General features: G+C 41.1%; 1 protein-coding gene across 7 annotated transcripts in view; it reads left to right on the forward strand.

The window, feature by feature from the left end:
• The window catches only part of OSBPL1A (oxysterol binding protein like 1A), a 166,047-nt gene extending 142,563 nt beyond the window's left edge, over positions 1 to 23,484 (forward strand). For 2 of the 7 annotated variants that reach the window (XM_056521726.1, XM_056521727.1), the window contains 9 exons: positions 1,820 to 1,917; positions 3,016 to 3,198; positions 4,165 to 4,272; positions 4,356 to 4,445; positions 11,131 to 11,254; positions 12,170 to 12,286; positions 16,350 to 16,473; positions 17,867 to 17,957; positions 21,878 to 23,484. In XM_056521726.1, the coding sequence (XP_056377701.1) occupies positions 1,820 to 1,917; positions 3,016 to 3,198; positions 4,165 to 4,272; positions 4,356 to 4,445; positions 11,131 to 11,254; positions 12,170 to 12,286; positions 16,350 to 16,473; positions 17,867 to 17,957; positions 21,878 to 21,980 (1,038 nt within the window). In that variant the 3' untranslated portion in view covers positions 21,981 to 23,484. The remainder of the gene's footprint in view (positions 1 to 1,819; positions 1,918 to 3,015; positions 3,199 to 4,164; positions 4,273 to 4,355; positions 4,446 to 11,130; positions 11,255 to 12,169; positions 12,287 to 16,349; positions 16,474 to 17,866; positions 17,958 to 21,877) is intronic. The other 5 variants (XM_056521732.1, XM_056521733.1, XM_056521730.1 and 2 more) reach the window with 3 other exon arrangements.
• Positions 23,485 to 23,750: the final 266 nt, after the last annotated feature.

Below are 23,750 nucleotides of genomic sequence, written 5' to 3' on the forward strand. Positions count from 1 at the left end.
CTACTGAAAATATTTTGTATAATTATTCTTAAGGGCATTCAGATGTCATAACATGGCATTTTGTTATGTTATGCTTTAATATTCTGATTGGTGGGGTGTTTGACCTCTAGGACCCATCCTTTCAAAGGGGTACTTCGGCATAAATAAATAAATTATATATAGTAGTTTGGAGTAGCCATATTAGTCATGGCCCAACTTAGTGTGAATTCTTCACATATGTTGTTTTAACCTGTCTTCCGCTTGTGAGCTTAGATTTTAACCTCTTAAGGACGCAGGGCGTACCTATACGCCCTGGTCCCGGTGTTTAAAACGGGTCGCGCCGTCACCCCGCATCACACCGGGTCGGTCCCGGCTGCTATTCATAGCCGGCATCCTGGGTTAATAGCACGCGGCACCGATCGTTGTGCCGCGTGCTATTAACCCTTCAGACGCGGCGAACAAAGTTGATCGCTGTGCTGAAAATTAAACGCTTCCCGGCAGCTCAGTCGAGCTGATTGGGACTATCGCGATAAAACCGCGATGTCCCAAACAGCTAGGACGCGAGCGGAGGTCCCCTTACCTTGCTCCGTCACGTCTGATCTGGGTTTGATTGCTCAAGCCTGTAGCTCGGGCTTGGAGCAATCGAGCCGCTATCTCCATGATCCATGCAAAGCTATGGCTTTGCAGGGATCAGTACAAGAGATCAGTGTGTGCAGTGTTATAGCCCCATATGGGAGCTATAGCACTGCAAAAAAAAAGTGAAAAAAAAAACAGTTAATAAAGGTCATTTAACCCCTTCTCTAATAAAAGTTTGAATTACCCCCTTTTCCCATAAAAAAAAAACTGTGTAAATAAAAGTAAACATATGTGGTATCGCCACGTGCAGAAATGTCCGAATTATAAAAATATATTGTTAATTAAACCAATTAAGCCAAAATAGCGTATTTTTGGTCACTTTTTATATCATAAAAAATTAAAAAGCTATCAAAAAGTCCGATCAATGCAAAAATGGTAACCGATAAAAACTTCAGAACACGGCGCAAAAAATGAGCCCTCATACCGCCCCATACACGGAAAAATAAAAAAGTTATAGGGGTCAGAAGATGACAATTTTAAACGTATAAATTTTCCTGCATGTAGTTATTTGTTTCCGAAGTACGACAAAATCAAACCTATATAAGTAGGATATCATTTTAATTGTATGGACCAAAAGAATAAAGAGAAGGTGTAATTTTTACCGAAAAATGTACTATGTAGAAACGGAAGCCCCCAAAATTTAAAAATGACATCTTTTCTTCAATTTTGTCGCACAATGAATTTTTTTTTCCGTTTCGCCGTGGATTTTTTGGTAAAATGACTAATTGCACTGCAAAGTAGAATTGGTGGCGCAAAAAAAAAAGCCATCATGGAATTTTGTGCAAAATTTGAAAGAGTTATGATTTTTAGAAGGTGATGAGGAAAAAATGAAAATGCAAAAATGGAAAAACGCTGAGCTGTGCATACCTTCCGTGCTTCTGTAGCCCTTATAACTAAAGGACAGATGTTTCTTCAGTGGTTGCGCTGAAAAGCGGTGCTCCTAGCCACACCCACTGTGCAGGGAACACACAGTACATGGCTGGAAGTATTGCCATAAAAAAAAATTATAATAATTGGAATGCTCTTTAGCGTGGATCCGTTGGTATTCGTTTCAACTAAAAATGACAAACTGATTGATTGCCTTCACTTTTTATAGTGATAAAAAAAAACACTTAAGGCAGACACTTTGGATGTATCCAATATTATCCAAACTACTGTTTTGTACATCTTTAATGCAAACCTTTTTGTATCCTGGTTTTCTTAGTGTGTTGCCGCCTTCGCTGTCTCAGCAGTTGCATCACAATGGGAACGTACAGGGAAGCCATTCAACCCGCTTCTTGGAGAAACATATGAATTAGTTCGGTAAGAGAAGTTAATAAAACTATGTAAAATAGGAATGCTATATACAATGATAAGTCATAACATTAAAACCACTTGCCTAATATTGTGTAGGTCCTCCTTATGCTGCCAAAATAGCTCTGACCCGAGGCATGTACTCCACACAACCTCTGGAGGTGTCCTGTGGTATCTGGTACCAGTATGTTAGTAGCAGCGTCCTGTCATTTGCGAGGTTAGGCAACTATGGGTCAGACCTGGGTCAGATCCCCCAGATGTTTTGTCGAATGTACCCAATGTGAGCTCTGTACTGCCAGGACTTTTACACTACAAATTATTCTCAAGTCCTGGCAGTACAGAGTTCACATTGTGTGCATATCCTAGTGTACAGCTATTGTTCCTGCTGTACACACCTGCAAGGACCTTTTTAGCACAGAACTGTGAGCTATGATATGGTGGTGCACTCGCTCCTCTATGGGAATCTGAAGAGTAAATGATTCTGCATGTACTACTACCCCCATCATCCCATGCAGGTTTTACTGACAGATGGGGTACAAAAACCTACATATCTTGTGAATGATGGGGGCAAATTAATCAAATTAAAAACACCCCTAGACCACTCTAAGCAGTTCCTCTTCAAGAACAGTTTGCTTGCTGACTGATAAATCCCAACCCTTGATACTGTTTGGTCATTTTAATGTTATAGTTTATCAGTATATCCATCTATCTTGGCTGCTAAATATACAACCAAATGTCAGAGGCTACTCCAGAAAATTGCAGATATTATTTATTATTTATCTCCAGTACCAAGTACTCATGAATATAGAGGTTTATACACAATTGTCATTGTTCCTGTCACAACAGGATCGTTGTCCATTCTGACTTTTGTGTGTTATTTGATGCACAGGATTTGAAGCTGCATATTTGATTCTGTGTTCATACAATTCGTTTACATTGTACTCTGCAGCATAAAATCTGCAGCATCAAATCCTGTGCATCAAATATGTGCAGGATACTGTACGTGTAACTACACCATTAATATGTTTTATATATTGCATGCATGTAGTGGATACAGTGAAACTATTGTCTATCAGGCTACAGAATATCTGTATGTTTGTATTTTAGTGAAGATCTTGGATTTAGACTAATTTCTGAACAGGTCAGCCACCATCCACCTATTAGCGCTTTCTATGCAGAAGGTCTTTCTAATAACTTTGTATTTCATGGATCAATCTATCCAAAACTTAAGTTCTGGGGGAAGAGTGTTGAAGCGGAGCCGAAAGGGATAATAACACTGGAACTTCTTAAGTAAGTAAAACAATCATGTCTATAGAAAAAGTATCCGTTCCTGACAATTACCCCTTACATACAATGATGATTATTTCAGCAGAGTCCTTTTGTCACCTTGAGTTTGTGGTTTGATATTTTAAATCTCTTATTTGAAGAAGTATTTACCTATAATGCAAACCAGCAGCAGTGTTTCTGCGGTGTAATTTGCATAATCCCAGTTTAGCTTCATCTATACATTTTGAACCCTTTTGCAATTGCAGCTGGGTCATGTAATCCCCAGTCAGACCACCAATCAGGTACTTTTTTTTTTGTGTAGACAAAAGATTAGCCTTTTCTGTGTGACTAACTTCCTTTGAACTATATCACCTAACATATTCCTCCACGTTCTCAGATTCCCGTCAAGCAATACACTCCTTGTTAATTTGTATTTCTCCCAGTCTATAAATTGTTGATGAAGGTATCGTTTCTGTCCAATTTTAGGAAACAAAAGTGCAGTGATATAGTAGGTGGGTCCCTACATTCATTAACTGCCGAATTATATACTCATTTTCTACACTTTGTGCATATATTCTAATGTAGTTTATGAGATGCATCTTGACACGGCTGTCCCCTGCTTATAGGAGCTAACAGACAGGCTAAAGCCACATCTCATATGAACACACTGAGACTATGAAATATGAGTTGGGGAATAGCAGTTCTATGTTGCTGATCGATCACTTGCTGCACAAAGATATGACTTAGAGCTAATGCACTGATAAGTGTTTGTCTGTCCCTCTGCTTCTGAAAAGCCAGGCATTATGGGAAATGTAGGCTGAAACGGGAAAGCCATATCAGAGGTGTAGAAGGAATCAGGATGCCCTAATAGAGTATTTATATAGGAGATGTCTAACAAAACAACTTTTATATGACAGAGAGGGTAATCCTGTGGACACTTCGTGTGAATTAGTTGACATTTGGGGGATATGTCCGGTTTCTGTTTTCTAGGCACAATGAGGCTTATACATGGACTAATCCTACTTGCTGTGTACATAATATAATAGTTGGCAAGCTCTGGATTGAGCAGTATGGCAATATGGAAATCACTAATCACAAGTAAGTATCTATGACATATTCCTTTATCCAGACTTGGCAATACTTATGTAGACCAGATAGTAACTTACATCACACATTTATAGGACTGGTGATAAATGTATTCTAAATTTCAAACCTTGTGGTCTGTTTGGGAAGGAATTGCACAAAGTGGAAGGATACATTCAAGATAAAAGGTAAGTGAATATTTTTTATTAAAACGATTACAGGATTTTATGATTCGGTACAAGGAATAGAATAATCTAGGCTTACAGAGGTTGCAATTCATGAGATTTGTTTCTCACTATTTATTATTGTTTTCTTATAATAATAATTATCATTATTAGACATTTCCCCCCACGTCTCCACGACAGCACCCATGAGATTATCTCCCAGGAAAAAACAGAGAGGTTAAATTCCCCACCCCTTCCTGTCCACACCAGTGTTTTTTCCTGTCCCTGTCAGGGAAGGAGCTGAGAGGTGCAGGGGGGGTTCTTACTCTCCTGCATGAAGAAATTAAGGTCCTTACCGGGGCCTTGCGGACTCGGGGTGTGAGCATAGCACACCCCCTGTCTTTTTCTCCCCGTGGTCCGGTCCTCTCTGTAGGTCCGCTCCGGGAGCATGGAGGCGGAGGGATACCGTGGGAGTACTGTATAGTGTACGGGTCTCTGTACGGTCTCCTTCAGCGGTCTCTGCCTTCAGCGAGGAGTTCTCACCTCGCGCGAGCGCTTCTAGTTTGTTTTCTTCCGGCTCTTCTGGCCGGAGATGCTGGCGTCTGACGTCCCTTCCGGCCGCGCTCGGGCAGGGAATTTGAATCTGGAGACCGGCTTTTTTCCTATAAGAAGCCCCTCTCCCAGATGGAAGCTTCTCTGATTCCAGCGTTGGAAAATACAAGACTGCATCATGAGCTTACCTGCAAAAGTTCCAGATCCTCCAGTGATCCCAGGATCTGTGAGTACTGAGGGCCTATGGGTTCGCCCTGGCCTATCTTTATTGCATGGTGTTTTATCCTTCTCTTCCTTGTATTTGCAGGGAGACAAGGATTCTGCAGGTTCTTCGGTTAAACCAAAAAAATCTAAACCTAAGAAATGTGTTATTTGCTATAAAGAGTTTCCTGAATCTTCTCTGTGTAAATCATGTATTGCATCAGTATAAAAGATGATTCTCCAACTCTTATGAAAGAAATTAAATCCATGATTCATTCAGAGATACACTCTGCATTGGCCTCTTTTACACCTGTTACCCCTGTGGCTCCTACTACTTCGGTTAATGCCTCAGCTGTAAAAAAAGACTAAAATGGTGTCTTTTTCGGATTCTGAAGAAAGTGTATCTCCAGAATTGGAAGAAGGAGAATTTGTGGAAAAAAAATTCTTGTTTAATTCTGATGATATAGAATCCTTAATTAAGTCTGTCCGTACTACCTTGAATTTAGAGGAAGTTCAAGAGACTAAGTCTATGCAGGATGACCTTTTTGGAGGCCTAGGAGACAGGAAGCCCTGTACTTTCCCTGTTCATACAAATTTGCATAAAATTATTAAAGATGAATGGGCTAAGCCAGAAAAGAATGCCTTTATTACTAGGAGTCTAAAAAGACGTTATCCCTTTGATGTTACAGACTCTACTACCTGGGACTTGATACCATTAGTAGATATCCCGGTTGCTAAAGTGGTAAAGCGTACCTCTCTGCCTTTCAAGGATGCTACACAACTTAAAGAGCCAATGGATAGAAAGGCAGAGAGTTTGCTTAAAAGGTCCTGGGAGGCTGCTTCCTCACTGTTAAGGCCTAGTATAGCCTCTACCTGTGTAGCCAGGACTTTAGGAGTTTGGTTAGACCAGTTGGAATACCACCTCCAGTCTGATACCCCTAGGGACCAGATTTTGGAATCCTTACCTCTGCTTAAAATGGCATCTAATTTTTTATCAGATGCCTCTGCAGAATCGGTAAAACTTGCTTCTCTTACTGCTGTTTTGTCTAATACCACTAGGCGTGTACTGTGGTTAAAATCTTGGTCGGGAGACATGACTTCAAAAAGTAAACTCTGCTCCCTTCCTTTTCATGGAAAATTTTTGTTTGGTCCAGAGTTGGATTCTATTCTGGAAAAAGCAGCAGACAATAAAAAAGAATTGCCCTTAGATAAGGTCCAACCTAAAAAGTTTCCTTTTCGTCTTTTTTCCCAATCAGACCATTCCTTCAGAGGAGGTAAAGGGAAAACAGGACATTGGTCTTCCAGGAAGGGCAGTAGGGGTAGAAATATCTTTACTAACCCCGGCAGTCCTCTTCCAACCCTAAGCAATGACGCCAGGCCAGTGGGGGCAAGGCTTTCCCATTTTGCCCCGGTTTGGGAGTCACTTATTCCCAATCCCTGGATAGTGGAGATAATATCTCAGGGCGTCCAGATCGAGTTGTCATCACCTCCCCCTCCAAGGTATGTGGTTACTGTCAAAAAAGCCAGAAATTGATTCTCAAGGGTGTTCGGGACCTTCTCTCCCTGGGTGCTATCCAGGAGGTTCCTCTCCTTCAGAGGGGCCTAGGTCCTTATTCTTCCCTGTTTTTGGTTTCCAAACCAAACGGGAAGTTCCGTACAATTATAAACCTAAAATCCCTGAACAAATTTGTGGTTCACAAAAAATTCAAGAAGGAAACTGTGAAGTCTGCAGTTAAGTTAATAAAGGAGGGGGCGGTGATGGCGACTATCGATCTTCTCAATGCATATTACCACATTCCCATCCATTCAAATTCCCCAAAAAATTCGAGATTTGCCATCCAGTGGGGGTCCGCCACTTTCAGTTTGTCTGTCTCCCATTCGGCCTGTCATCTGCGCCTCAAATTTTCACCAAAGTCTTAGCAGAGGTGGTTGCCCTTCTCAGGAAGGAGTCTATTCTAATTATCCCTTATCTAGACGACATACTGATAGTGGGGGACTCAGTTCCTCAGCTGGAACTTCATTTACAGAGAGCTATATTTGTTCTCCAGAAGTTGGGTTGGATCCTAAATCTAGACAAATTAGATCTTATTCCCAGTCAGAGGAAAAATTTCCTAGGTACCCTTTTGGATTCAAGGATCCAGACCTCCTTTCTTCCAGATTCCAAAAGGGTATTACTGCAGGCATTAGTCTCCAGGTTTGTAAGCCTCCATTCCTGTACAATTAGGACAGCAATTTCCACTCTGGGTCATATGACATCATGCATCCAATCAGTAGCTTGGGCTCCGTTTCACTCCAGACCTCTACAAAAGTGGATCCTAGCCATTTGGGACAAGTCTCAGAAAGCTTTAGACAGAAGAGTGATAATTCCCACTAAAGTAAAAACCCATATAAGATGGTGGACGTTCAAGAATTTAAAGAAGGGAGTAAGTTGGTTTCAGTCAAACCAGTTACTCATAACAACGGATGCCAGTGCAGGAGGATGGGGTGCTCACTCACAGTCTCGAGTAGTCCAAGGGAAATGGGATCCTCAGACAGCAAGAAAATCTTCCAACTTCAGAGAGCTACTGGCAATATGGATGACACTCCAAGAGTTAGCGGAGATCTGCAAAAATCGCCATATCCTCATTTTCTTGGACAACATGACTGCAGTGGCCTTTATAAGGCGTCAGGGAGGTCCAAGGTACACGGCTCTCCAGTCAACTTCGCATCAAATATTTTCTTGGGCAGAAAACAAGGTGCTTTCTATCTCAGCAGTCCATCTCACCAAGGGGTCTGGAACTTGGAGGCGGACTTCCTGAGCAGACACATATTAGACCCAGGGGAATGGTCTCTAGCTCCGTGGGCATTCAGGATGATTACGGAGAGATGGGGGGGGGGGGGGGGTCCTCAAATAGATCTGTTTGCAACCAAGAGAAATCACAAGGTGGATCTATTCTATTCCCTAAATCCAAGGGACTCTCCGCTAGCAGTGGATGCATTAGCTCAGAATTGGACATTCAGTATGGGATACGCATTTCCTCCCCTGCCGCTAATATCTCGGGTCCTTCAGAAGTTAATGAACTATCATTGCATTCTAATCCTAGTAGCTCCATACTGGCCAAAGAGGAGCTGGTTCTCTCTATTAACCCCTTAAGGACACATGACGTACTGGAACGTCATGTGTCCACTCCCGATCTATAACGCGGGGCCACGGCGTGGCCCCGCGTCATAGCGGTTCGGGCCCGGCCTCTAACAACGGCCGGGACCCGTGGCTAATAGCGCGCGGCATTGATCGCTGTGCCGCGCGCTATTAACCCTTTAGACGCGGCGTTCAAAGTTGAACGCCGCGTCTAAAGTGAAACCGAAAGCATGCCGGCTAGCTCAGTGGGCTGTTCGGGATAGCCGCGGTGAAATCGCGGCATCCCGAACAGCTGACAGGACAGCGGGAGGGCCCCTACCTGCCTCCTCGCTGTCCGATCGCCGAATGACTGCTCAGTGCCTGAGATCCAGGCATGCGGCAGAATCATCGATCACTGGTTTCTTATGAGAAACCAGTGATCAATGTAAAAGATCAGTGTGTGCAGTGTTATAGGTCCCTATGGGACCTATAACACTGCAAAAAAAAAGTGCAAAAAAAAAGTGAATAAACATCATTTAACCCCTTCCCTATTAAAAGTTTGAATCACCCCCCTTTTCCCATAAAAGAAAAAACACAGTGTAAATAAAAATAAACATAAATGGTATCGCCGCGTGCGGAAATGTCCGAATTATAAAAATATATCGTTAATTAAACCGCTCGGTCAATGGCGTGCGCGCAAAAAAATTCCAAAGTCCAAAATAGTGCATTTTTGGTCACTTTTTATATCATGAAAAAATGAATAAAAAGCGATCAATAAGTCCTATCAATGCAAAAATGATACCGTTAAAAACTTCAGATCACGGCGCAAAAAATGAGCCCTCATACCGCTCCATACACGGAAAAATAAAAAAGTTATAGGGGTCAGAAGATGACAATTTTAAACGTATAAATTTTTCTGCATGAAGTTATGATTTTTTTCCAGAAGTGCGACAAATTCAAACCTGTATAAGTAGGGTATCATTTTAATCATATGGACCTACAGAATAAAGATAAGGTGTCATTTTTACCGAAAAATGTACTACGTAGAAACGGAAGCCCCCAAAAGTTACAAAATGGCGTTTTTTTTTTCAATTTTGTCTCACAATGATTTTTTTTCCCGTTTCACCGTAGATTTTTGGGCACAATGACTGACGTCATTACAAAGTAGAATTGGTGGTGCAAAAAATAAGCCATCATATGGATTTTTAGGTGCAAAATTGAAAGAGTTATGATTTTTTAAAGGCAAGGAGCAAAAAACGAAAATGCAAAAACGGAAAAACCCCCGGTCCTTAAGGGGTTAAAGACTCTGGCTGTAGAGGATCCCATCTGCCTTCCTCTTCAAAAGGATCTGCCTTCCTCTTCAAAAGGATCTGCTGTATACGTCTTCAAGGTTTATTTAAGCGTCCAGCAGACTCAGACCTAAGACTTTAAATAGCTGTCCTCAGTGGAATTTAAATACAGTTCTAGCAGCTCTTCCTTTGGATCCCTTTGAGCCTCTGGATTCTATTTCTGAAAAATTTTTGACTCTCAAAACTATATTTTTAATCGCCATCACTACAGCTAGGAGAGTAGGTGAAATTCAGGCTCTTTCTATCAGAGAGCCATATATTAGAATTTTGGATGACAAAATCATTTTTAAGCTTGATCCTAACTTCCTCCCTAAAGTTGTCTCTACCTTTCACAGATCACAGGATATTGTGGTTCCATCCTTCTGTTCAGATCCAAAAAATCATATAGTCTTTTGGATGTTAGAAGAGCTGTCCTCATCTACATTGAAAGAACTAGTCAGTGGAGGAAGGATGACAATCTGTTTATTCAGTTTGCTGGCCCTAATAGAGGCAAGAAAGCCTCTAGGAGTTATATAGCCAGATGGATTAAGACCGCAATTTCAGAGGTTTATGTGACCAGAGGAAAAGCCCCTCATAGACAATTGAAGGCCCATTCTACTAGAGCAATTTCCTCATCATGGGCAGAGAGAGCCGGAGCTTCTGTAGAACAGATTTGCAAAGCTGCCACTTGGAAAAACCTTCATACCTTTTCCAGACATTATAGAGTTCACATTTTATCTTCTGAGGATATGGCCTTTGGACGTAAAGTTCTCAGTGCTATAGTCCCTCCCTAAGTAAATTCTTTGGTATTTCTCATGGGTGCTGTCGTGGAGACGTGGGGGGAAATGGTGAATTATACTCACCGATGATTCCTTTTCTGGAAGTCTCCACGACAGCACCCATACATCCCACCCTTTGGTTCTTTATTATAGTGTATTTTGGTGCACTTTTTTCCTTTCCTTCGGTGTTCTTTATAAATACACTGGTGTGGACAGGAAGGGGTGGGGAATTTAACCTCTCAGTGTTTTTTCCTGTCCCAATCAGGAGGAGGAGATAATCTCATGGGTGCTGTCGTGGAGACTTCCAGAAAAGGAATTATCGGTGAATATAATTCACCATTTTATTCTTGTTCTCTTTACACTGCATAAGTTGTAACAACATGGAATATAGGCCAGTTGTATAGAGTACTATTATCTATTGAAATGGTCAGTGCATGTAGAAGATCATCAAAGACAACTCCAATACCCAATACTAGCTATAAACCCCAGAAACGGCCTACTTTGTATATTGATGGAATTTTTAATGGTGTATTCACTTTTTGCTTGTCCCTACAAAATGAATTATGGGATCAAAAAGATGTTAAAAGCTTAGTATATTTTCAAGATGCCCATAGTTTATAAGGCTAAATACATTATTATATAGTGACTTCAGTGTAAGGTTAGCTCATTGCTTAGAAACATAACTGGAAGGGTTAAAACAAGTTTAAGTGTATTGGATTTGTGTGATTCTTTATGCCTTATGTTATATGCAGCAAAAAGAAGCTTTCTGCTCTATATGGAAAGTGGACAGAGTGTATCTATTGTATTGATCCTGCTTCCTTTGATGCCTTCAAAAAAAATGACAAGAAAAATGGAGATGATAGGAAAAACTCCAAGGTTAGTGATATGAATGGATAAACATTGTTGCCCTTGTACTGGTAAAAGTAGTGAATGCTTGAAGTGCTTTTATCATCAGACAACCCGACCTTTTGCCAGAGAACACTCCCTTAGAGCCAGGGAAATGTAGTATTAAAAGGAATCCATTTGGATGAACAGACATTTATCTAATACATGGTTGAATCCACCAGACTGAGAGACCCTCTTATTAAAACCTGTGGTCTGCTCTGGCTCATTGATGTTGGTCGTAAGCTATATGCTTTAACATGCCATATAGACGAGGGTTATCTCAATATGAGAGCTACTTTTAAAAGCAAATCCACTTTTACAACTGATGTGTTTTGTAAGCAATTTTGTATATAGTCTCTCTAAAAAAAAATAATAATAATTTTAGACTATTTTTTTTTGCTTAAAGCACATAGATAATTCTGTGTCCATATGCTCAAAAAGTAGGGTCTGGGATTATAACTCCAGCATTACATTACAAACGGGTTGTATTTGGAAATCATAGGTCTTTGTGGGAGATAGACAGAACTGTGCACTTCTAATGAAGTTTATTTGTTAAAAGGGTATTCCGGCTTTATACATCTTATCCTCTAACCAAAGGATTGGGAATAAGATGTATGATCGCAGGGGTCCCGCTGCGATTCTGTCCCGTATACTGCCTCCGAGACACAAATTGCTAGGGACTGCACCGAGATCGCAGGGGTCCCTCCTGGGTACCTGCGATCATGCATCTTATCCCCTATCCTTTGGATAGAGGATAAGATGTATAAAACCGAAATACCTCTTTAACTTGTTAATACATTTCATTACTCTAAATAAAGCAACATATCCATTTAAAGTTAATGCAAACCACTTTTATATCTTTTTATGTTTAAACAATGATGATGTATTGTTGTCTATTTTGAATAGTCTGGAAGTTCTGAGGAGCCTGAAGAAATGCCATTACCAGACTCGGAGAGTGTACAAGCTATTCCAGGGAGTACGCTGCTGTGGCGAATAGTCCCCCGACCAGCCGATTCTGCACAGGTTGGTCTCATCACACCCATATTCAGACATATTCAGTATAACTTTGGCCTTTTCTATTGTGGTTTGTCAAAATAATAATGTGTCAAAGATGTTTTGCTTTTGCTAATAGGACTGAGCTGCAATACATAGACACATCCCATGACTAGAATGGGCAGTTTCTGGAAAATTACTGACTTTTTTTTTTCTTAAACAACCCCTTAAAGGGAAGTTGTTGGCACCATACCAGGTCCCAGCAGATAGGTGCTAGTGGGATAAAAGTAACCATGTCTTTTGGTTTTGCTGATCGCTGTTTGTAAAGTTATGAAAGTGTATTTTATTTTTAGAAGCTGAAGACTAAAACTAGTGGTGCTGACTGGCATACAGGATTGAAAGCCAAGCCCTGTATATTAATCATGGGGGTGGGAGAGGAAATTGTAGTTGTTGTTTCCTCCAGACATGATGCTTGGAATTGAGGCCAAAAAGTTCAACCTTGGGATCATCAGACCAGAAAATCTTCTTTTTTTATTCACAGTCTGAGAGTCCTTTAGGTGCCTGTTTACAAATTCCAAGGAGGCTTCCATGTGTCTTTTAGAGGAGAGGCTTCTTTCTGAGCATTCTACCATAAAGCCTAGATTGGTGGAGTACTGCAGTAATGGCTGACCTTTCTTAGTTCTTGGTCACCTCTTGGTCACCTCTCTTACAAAGGCCCACCTCCCTTGATTACATAATTGGGCTGGTCTGCTGTAGTGACAGTCCTGGTCCTCAGGCAGTTTTTTCTTCCTCATGGCTTGGTATATGCTCTGATTTACATTATCAGCTGTGAGACCTTATATAGACATGAATGGAGGGGCGTGGTGTGGCATCACTAGGGGGCATGGCCGTGACTTTATGTACCTGTCTCGGACAGAATGCCAGGGGCTGCACCGAGATCGTGGCGGTCCTCAGCGGCGGCACCCCTGCGATTATACATCTTATCTCCTATGCTTTGGATAGGGGATAAGATGTATAAAGCTGGAATACCCCTTTAGGTATTGTTCTTACCTTATATCTTTTCTTAAGGAACTCTTAGAAATCGTGCACTTTAAAGTTCACATATATAAGTAGTCATAATGTCGAGAATAAGATGCAACTTTTTTTTAATTAGGAACCCAAACATATGTATTTATTATACTAAAATGAAGAAACATTGTATGTGGATAAATACACAGCTAGTGTTGGTCCCGTAGGCCCAGTTTTGGTATTTTGCATGTGCATTGCACTAGCTCCTTTGCTGTTTCTGCTGACTGCTTCCTAGGAGATTACAGGCTAGAACATTATTGTGTGAATGTGCATGAAGAAATCCTGATGACTGCTCTGCCCCCGCTCATACTGGTAGACCTTGTGTGCATTCAGACAGTCTCATCATAGAACACATTTATACAGTCATGGCCATAAATGTTGCCACCCCTGAATTTTTTCAAGAAAATTAAGTATTTCTCACAGTAAAGGATTGCAGTATCACATGTTTTGCTATACACATGTTTATTCCCTTTGTGTGTATTGAAACTAAGCCAAAAAAGGGAGGAAAAAAAGCAAATTGGACATAATGTCACACCATACTCCAAAAATGGGCTGGACAATATTATTGGCACCCTTTCAAAATTGTGGGAAAATAAGATTGTTTCAAGCATGTGTTGTCCTTTAAACTCACCTGGGGCAAGTAACAGGTGTGGACAATATAAAAATCACGTTCACTTAGCCTTTGCATTGTGTGTCTGTGTGCCACACTAAGCATGGACAACAGAAAGAGGAGAAGAGAACTGTCTGAGGACTTGAGAACCAAAATTGTGGAAAAATATCAACAATCTCAAGGTTACAAGTCCATCTCCAGAGATCTAGATTTGCCTTTGTCCACAGTGCGCAACATTATCAAGAAGTTTGCAACCCATGGCACTGTAGCTAAGCTCCCTGGACGTGGAAGGAAGAGAAAAATTGATGAAAGGTGTCAATGCAGGATAGTCCGGATGGTGGATAAGCAGCCCCAAACAAGTTCCAAAGATATTCAAGCTGTCCTGCAGGCTCAGGGAGCATCAGTGTCAGCATGAAGTAACCGTCGACATTTAAATGAAATTAAACTCTATGGCAGAAGACCCAGGAGGAACCCACTGCTGACACAGAGACAGAAAAAAGCAAGACTACATTTTGCCAAAATGAACTTGAGTAAGCCAAAATCCTTCTGGGAAAAACGTCTTGTGGACAGATGAGACCAAGATAGAGCTTTTTGGTAAAGCACATGATTCTATTGTTTACCGAAAACAGAATGAGGCCTACAAAGAAAAGAACACAGTACCTACAGTGAAATATGGTGGAGGTTCAATGATGTTTTGAGGTTGTTTTGCGGTCTCTGGCACTGGGTGCCTTGAATGTGTGCAAGGCATCATGAAATCTGAGGATTACCAACAAATTTTGGGTCACACTGTACAGCATAGTGTCAGAAAGCTGGGTTTGCGTCCGAGATCTTGGGTCTTCAAGCAGGACAATGACCCCAAACAATGGTCAAAAAGAACCCAGAAATGGATGGCAACAAAGCGCTGGAGAGTTCTGAAGTGACAGCAATGAGTCCAGATCTAAATCCCATTGAACACATATGGAGAGATCTTAAAATTGCTGTTGGGAAAAGGCGCCCTTCCAATAAGAGAGACCTGGAGCAGTCTGCAAAGGAAGAGTGGTCCAACATTCCGGCTGAGAGGTGTAAGAAGCTTATTGATGGTTATAGGAAGCGTCGGATTTCAGTTATTCTTTCCAAAGGGTGTGCAACCAAATATTAAGTTAAGGGTGCCAATAATTTTGTCCATCCCATTTTTGGAGTTTGGTGTGACATTATTTGCTTTTTTTCCTCCCTTTTTTGGTTTAGTTCCAATACACACAAAGGGAATAAACATGTGTATAGAAAAACATGTGTTACTGCAATCTTTTTCTGTGAGAAATACTTAATTTTCTTGAAAAATTTCACGGGTACCAATAGGGATGTAAGAAAAAATCGATTCGCGCGATTATCACGATTTTTCACTTGGCGATACTGAATCGATTCAAAATATTTTTGAATCGATCCTTTTAGGGATGTGGAATTTGTATCTCCTGACGCCCGTAACAGCATGTCCTGGGCATCAGGAGATACAAATTCCACATTTGTGGAGCCGGGCAGGCCGGATCTGACGCGGCGGCGCTCTGGGTGTATGGAGCGGGCTCTGACTCGTGCCCGCTCCGTACTCTGCGGCCCCCGGCTGATTTCAGTAGCCGGGGGCCGCTGATGCATCACCGCCGCTAATATCCAGCATGCGGTGCTCTGCAGTCTGTATGGAGCGGCTCCGGACTCCTGCACAATCCATACTCTGCAGCCCCCGGCTGTTCTCAGTAGCCGGGGGCTGCCACTAATAGCCAGCATGCCGCGATTGCCGCGGCTATTAACCCTTTAGATCGCCGCTGTCAAAGCTGACAGCGGCGTCTAAAGGGATCAGTGAATGCTCCCTGGTGGGCTAGTGGGGTGGATCGCCCCCCCCCCCCCCCAGCAGAGCGATCGCGGGTGGGCGATCCACTGTGGAGGTAGCCGGAGGGCTTACCTCTGCTTCCCTGCTCTCCGTGACTCTGTCATTGATAGAGCCTGGCTGGACCAGGCTCTATCAATGGATCGCAAGTCAATGGAGTTCAATAGAACTCTATTAGTCTTTTCGGAATCATTAGATTCCTCAGACAGATGAATAAAGTGTATAAAAAAAATAAAGTTTTAATAAAAGTGTAAAAGACATTGTTTTTAGACAGAATTGGGATATGTCGTGATTTATCATCACCTAGAAAGTATCGCGATATATCGGGATATATCGAATCGCCACACTGGTATCGCGATTCGAATCGTATCGCCAAATTCTTGGCGATTCACACCCCTAGGTGCCAACATTTACGGCCATGACTGTATCACCCACACAACACTGCCATATTTTTAATTACATACATTATTCTTTATTGTGCATTTCAGAAAAATCCCTTATTCAGCAGTAGACATTGTATCCTCAGTATTGACTGACATATCTACCTTCATTTTTTACAGATGTATAATTTCACCCACTTTGCTATGTCCTTGAATGAATTGGATAAGGGAATGGAAAAAGTAATTCCCAAGACAGACTGCAGACTGCGCCCTGATATTAGGGCAATGGAAAATGGAGATATTGGTAATTTTACATTTACTGTAGCAAACAATTAATTGGTTATATATTCATTTTATTTTTTTGTTTTAATCTATGCACTTTCGACTAGTATGTTCCATTAAAATCTACGTTATAGTTGTAGACCAATGGTGCTTGGCTAGAGCATGTACTAGTGGCAAAGTTTATTGGCCTTAAAGGCAGCAAAAAACAAGCTTTGCCCACTGTCAGGCTTCAACAATGAAAATGTCAACAATAGTTCATAGCTGTTGTGTAACCCATAGTAATATTTATTATATTAATGTATGCAAAACATATATAAAGATTTAGATTTTTTTACTTTGTTTTTGTATGGAGAAGTGATACAGGTCAATAATACAGTAGAGGTGCTTTACGTACCACCATTTGCCTCTAATTTCACATATAGGCATACAGAGGGTTTTTCTGTTGGATTCCATATGAATGTTAAGGAGTTATTCTGCCTTAGAAGCACTGCTTGCAGGGGAGAATATCTCCTACATATAATTAAAGCATCACACTGCACCATATAGAGTGGTACAGAAACACAGAAGACCCGTTATATCAACATAAAGCCTTCTGCATAAGGAATTTGGTGGCTACCACATATTCACCTTGTGACTTGCAGGATGTCGCCACTTTGGAATACTGTAGCTAAAGATTATATATTTTTATTTTCTGATATTATATTTCCCCCCAAAAAAGTTTGCGAAGACCCCTCCTTAAATAAAAAAAAAATTAAAATATGCAAAACAGCTTGTTCCATATTAGTTGTATGGATCTTAAAAAAAACAAAAAAAATAACCTTCTCTACAATAAAGTTATAATGGGTAACAATAGATTGAAAATAGACTCTGCAACTCACCACTGCTGTATAACAAACTTTAATCTTTAATCCAAGAGGTAAGTAATAACATACATTATGGTTGGGGAGGTAAGGGATAGAGACAGGGGGTACTCGTGGAACGGTGCAGTTTCGTGCCTTCCCGGCACTTCTTCAAGCTATGCTGGTCTGCGTGGCTTAAAGAAGTGCAGGAAGGCACAAAACTGCGCCGTTCCACGAGTACCCCCTGCCTCTATCCCTTCCCTCCTCAGCCATAATGTGTGTTATGACTTACCTCTTGGATTAAAGTCACGTTCGTTATGCAGCAGTGGTGAGTTGCCTCTTGGTCTCTCTTTCATTCTATTGTTATCTATGCATGGGCTCTCTTTGCTCTGAGCACCACCAGGCTGTTAGTCTAAGACCCAGATTGCATCCTTCCTGGATTCACATGAATGCATACAGGGGTCAGTAGTGCCGGTCTAGATTCTATCCTCCACAAGCTTTGTAATACATTTATAATAATTGAATGTTTACAAAATGAAAATAAAGCATATTAAAAGACAACTCCATTTCTTTAAGACACAGCAAGTGAAGAAAAGAAGAGACTAGAAGAAAAACAAAGAGCTGCTCGGAAAAACCGATCTAAGTCTGATGAAGATTGGAAAACACGGTTGGTAGAAAAGTTAGTTTATGCACTTGTATCTTTAAGGCTAGGTTCACACTACGGAATTTCTGCCTGCAATTCCGTTTTGAAATTGCAGGCAGAAATTCTGCTTGCTAAAATGTACAAACTAGTGAATGGGTTTTCCGTTCACAAATTCACACTTCAGAATTTTGGAAGCGGAATTTGTGAACAGAAAATCCGCTTAAACATTTCTGCATGAAGAATTGTGGTGCTTCGATACTCGCGGAACACATTGCAGCCTATTGGGGACTGCAATGTCCGTGCTGTCCTAGCGACCACTGATTCAGTCGGCGCTGGCCGCACTCGGATTCTTTAGACGGAAATTTTCCGTCTGAAGATTCTGTAGTGTGAACCTAGCCTAAGGGTATGTTCACACACTGTGGTTTTGTTGTAGATCTGCTGAAGATTTTCCTGATTTATCTTTGAAGGGTGCAGTCACACACACTGTATCTGCTGTGGACCCGAAATTGTTAAATGTGCAGATTTTCCAAGGCAATTCTCATGTATCTTTGATTGCCTAGTAAACTCTGCAACTGCGGATCCAAAACTTCAAAGCTGTAGCAGATCTAATGTGTGTGACTTCACCCTTGTGTGACTACACCCTAAGGGTACGTTCACACAGGCAAGATTACCTGCGGATTTTCTGCAGCGTATTTGCTTCGGAAAATCCGCATCAGATTTTGCTACTATTGACTTCAATGGGTCTGAAGGAAAATCTGCAAATCTGCCTCTATTGTGGATTTTAGTGTCAAAATATATATTTATTGAAAAAAGCTGAAACAACAGTACAAGGTATGTAAATGCAATACAGGCATACAAATGCAAGTTATATACCAAAGAACAAAAGGGAAATTCAGTAACAATAGTTCCCAGGGGAAGGAAGGGGGAAGGAAGGGGGTAGGGAGGGAAAGGGGGATGGGGTGATGACACAAGGGAATCTTTCTGTGCATAAATACCACTCAAAGGAGTTGATACATTTGAAATAGGAAAGGGAACATCTGGAAAGTACAGAGTGAAATCACAGTGTTATAGAGATAAATAGTATGACCTGTCCCGGGCATGAGCAGAGGATAGCCAGAGCCCCCATACTTTATTGAACAGGTCAAATTTGTCTGCCCTAAGGACATTAGGTATCTCAGAGACAAGGATCTGGTTAATCTGTGATATGGCCATGGGGATAGATAAAATAGTAGAGCGCCACTTAGAAGCGACATGGATACGTGCCACTAGCAATATAAATTGGACCAATTTAAAAGATGCAAAAGGGAGTCCAGGAGGGGGGTTTCACCCCAAAAGACAAATATCAGGAGAGAAAGGTAATTGTGTCTCTAATATCGAGGAGACTAGGTCCAGGACTCCAGTCCAGAAAGTCGATATCAGTGGACAAGACCACCAGATGTGAAGCATGGATCCCGTCTCAGGACATCCCCTAAAGCAGAGAGGAGAGACCTCCAGGAATTTAGCATGTAGGCGGGCTGGCACATAATAGGTCCTATGTAATATCGTGAGGGAAGTTTTGGCTAGTGAAACCTGCCAACTTCCTTTACTGAGTTGAGAACAACAATCATGCCCTATTGCGGATTTTAGAGTCAGACGCGACTCTAAGCGGTGGATCACTCGGCTCGCGCGTCGATGAAGAACGCAGCTAGCTGCGAGAATTAGTATGAAATTAGGCTAGGTTTCCACACAGATTCTTTTCTGGCATTTTTTGGAAAATTGCCACTGCAGTTTTTGAGCCAAAGTCAGAAGTGGATCCAGTAGGAAGGAGAAGTAGAAGTCCTTCCTTTATATTTCTAATTCCTTCCAAATACACGTCTGACTTTGGCTCAAAAACTGCAGTGGTAGTATTATTAAAAAAAATAAAAACCCTGAGTGGAAACCTTTCCTAAGAGGTTATCCAGGAACAGAAGAAACAGCTCATTTTCAAAAACAGCACCGCACCAGTCTTTATGTTGTGTGTGTGGTATTGCTCAGTTGCATTTAAGTTGTAGTTTCACAGACCACCTAAGAACAGGTGTGGCGCTGTTTTTGAAATTAATCAGCTCTGTTTCTTCTATACTGGATAATCCCTTTAATAGGGAAGTCAAAATACAAAGCAAATCCGCAACAACTTCATATCATAAAAACAACTTTACAGAGCTGAGCAAGATAATGAAGAATGCCAATATCTAAACTAAGGGGGCATTGAAAAAGCATTCAGGCCCAAATGGGCACCTTTCCGTATTTTACAATCTGGCTCAGGTAATTTCATAATACTAGACAAATGTCTCCAATATGAAGTAAAATAGTAAAAATATAGGGGGGGGATTTATCAAAACCTGTGCAGAGGAAAAGTCGAGCAATTGCCCATAGCAACCAATCAGATTCATAGATTTTTTTCAGGTTGTGATAAATTCTCCCCATTGTGTTTAGTTACTTGGATTGTGAGAAACATTTGTTGGGGACATTTTCTAAGAATGAACCTGGAGGTGTAAACAAGAAGCATGTTCTATCCCTGTAGATTTCCCAGAGGGAATCGGGTAGTCTTGAGTTTTGTCGACATCCATCATCGTGAATATTTATTGAAGAAAGGATGTCCAACGAATATAGCTGCTCAATTCTGATAATAACTCTGAAGTACATTTTTAGATGCATACCTGAAAACAGATGCTGGCAGGGGTTGTCATATGACTAAATATTAATACAAGAATATATTATAATTAAACATTTATTCTATTAGATAAGGCAAAACATAAATGATAATGCTCTTGCATACAGTGGGCCCTCAAGTTACAATATTAATTCGTTCCAGGACGACCATTGTATGTTGAAACCATTGTTTGTTGAGACCAGAACTCTATGGAAACCTGGTAATTGGTTCTAAAGCCACCAAAATGTCATCCAAAAATAGGAAAAAGTGAGAATTAAAGAAAAATAAGTAGATAACTAATACAGATAAAGCAAATCCTTACATATAAAAGTAAGAAAGATCAGCTGGGAATTGTAAATCACTGTTTCCCAACCAGGGTGCTTCCAGCTGTTGCAAAACTACAACTCCCAGCATGCCTGGACAGCCAAAGCCTGTCCAGGCATGCTGGGAGTTGTAGTTTTGCAACAGCTGGAGGCGCCCTGGTTGGGAAAGACTAGTCTATATAGAGGACAGGAGCTTCTTCAGGGTCCTGTACAGTACACACAAAATGTAGCCGCCCTTACCTGGTATCCAAAGGAGCAGGTAACCCTGGCACAGGTAAAGTGTACAGAACATGTTATATCTCCCTGTATTTTGTAGGGAGGCGCTACCAGACACCAGTCAGTGCCTGCACTTCAGTAGTACAGGTGTAAATGTCCATTCTGATTGGTCAGTTCTTCCAGCCATTGACGCGTTTCACAGATCTCGACTGTCTGTACATTGTAGGTTGAGTCCGGTTTCAAGTTACAGTGGTCCAGAAAAGATCATTGTATGTTGAAACTATTGTATGTTGAGGCCATTGTAAGTTGAGGGATCACTGTACTTGTTATGGCGCCCCCCGGTGTACTCCTGAGTCCCTCTCAAGACTTGATCCTTACTAACTGGCCTGTACCAATGCCCATCTATAAGAGGATCCAGGGGATGTGTTTGACCACCAGCTCTGACACGAGGTGGACATTCAGATAGGAAAACAAAGCAGAAAAAGAACAAAACAGGGTAGCACGGTTTAGCGCCACTAGTACATTTATATTTACTTTATTTTTAACACTTCCATTTGACAAATTGTTCTGTTTTATGTGTGAATCAATTTATATATATTCATAGGACAATCCTTTTATTGCCAATACACACATATCGCATGTGACACTTTGTTATAATACGATATATATAGTTTATAGAATGTAGAAAATACATGACATTAATTGGTCATTTACATAAAGTGTATCCTCTTTTGCAGGTGGTTTTATCAAGGCCCTAATCCACACAATAATGCTCAGGACTGGCTTTACTGTGGGAAGTATTGGGACAGAAATTACACAAGCCTACCAGATATCTATTGATCGTGGCCCACTGCCACAAGAGGATTCTTTTCAGCTGTATGAAATGTAGATTTGTGTGTTCTGACTTTTCATGCAACTTGCACCTTTACAACCCAGTAGCACTTAATATAAGCAATCCTACTGGATTTAGTTGTCTTCTTGTAAAGAAAATGAGGCAATATATGATGGGTTACCATAAAAACCACTAGGAAGTTTAATGTTAAACTGGTGCTGGCAGATGAGATATATTCATGTCTAGGAAATGGAATTTTATGTGAAGCAAAAATATATATATTGAAAATAATAAAAATCAACATTATTTTGATAATCTCGGAAAATGTTCATTGCAACAATTTCAGAATCTTCTCCCTCAAAGTTCAGGCAAGTGTGGATATTGGTTATGTGGGGGAGTGATAGGTAGAACAGCCCAACAGAGAGAGATATATCTATTTTTTTTTTTTTTTTTTCAAATTATGGAAAATATGATCCAAATATTAAGCATGAATATAGGACTTTTAATACTGGATATTAAAGCATTGCAATGTAATTATGTATAGTGTATACATGTATTTTTAAATAAGACTAGGTACAGAGGATATTCGGGTGGTACCACTGCAAACAGGGTACTACACCTAGCGTGCATGAAAGAACGTTCCCACTTGGAGCTAAAGTAAGTTCTAGGGGTGCAATATGATCATATAGAAAAGCCAACAGATGAAAAGGCAAATTAAAATAGCATATGCACTCAACCGGTAAAACGTAACCTTTATTTGGCCATCAAAATGCCCATGGACATTTTAATGGCTGAATATACATTAAGTTTTACCGGGTGAGTGCATATGCTATTTTTAATTTGCCTTTTCATCTGTTGACTTTTAAAATAAGACTTTTCATAGTAGGGGAGACATAAAAGAGAATTTTAGGGGCCCATTCAGTCATTTACATAATGTTTTTCTTGGATATCTGACTGTAATAGAGCTAATATAATGTTGACTGCAACATATATATCTATGTGAATATGTAGATTTAGATGATGCACCAATAGCATCAAGACCTGCTAGGCCGTGCATGCCAGTCTAATCCAAGGTGCTGTATTCTGTTATCTTTCTAAATGCCATCTGATGAAGTTTACCATCTCCAGTGATTGAGAGAATACAGTGATGCTGAGTTCATACATTGAAGCATTACAAAACAAAATATTCCATAACCACTACCTTTTTCAGGTACTGGTATACTATGTAGTAGGGGTTGTGCAACCATCTTTAGATAAACTGCATCATTTATTGAGCATTCATGAAATCTACTGTAGTTAAAGGGGTATTCCGCCCCTAGACATCTTATCCCCTATCCAAAGGATAGGGGATATGATGCCTGATCGAGGGGGTCCTGCTGCTGGGGACCTCCGCAATCTCCCTGCTGCACCCGGCGTTCATTTAGAGCGTCTGGTGCAGCGCCGGAGGCTCGTGGCGTCATGGCCTCGCCCTGCTCGTGACATCACGGCCACGCCCCCTCAATGCAAGTCTATGGCCCGCCCATAGACTTGCATTGAGGGGGCATGGCCGTGACGTCACGAGCAGGGCGTGACCATGACGTCACATGCCTCTGCCCCGCATCGCCAGTCATCCATGCACCGGATGTCTGGGGTGCCGCAGCCGAGGTCACAGGGGTCCCCAGCCACGGGACCCCCACAATCAGACATGTTATCCCCTATCCTTTTTGATAGGGGATAAGATGTCTAGGGGCGGAGTACCCCTTTTAAGACTGTAAGCCTATAATCATAAGACTTGGTTT

Source organism: Hyla sarda, chromosome 5, assembly GCF_029499605.1.
Source record: "Hyla sarda isolate aHylSar1 chromosome 5, aHylSar1.hap1, whole genome shotgun sequence".
In the NCBI taxonomy this organism is placed as follows: Eukaryota; Metazoa; Chordata; class Amphibia; order Anura; family Hylidae; genus Hyla; species Hyla sarda.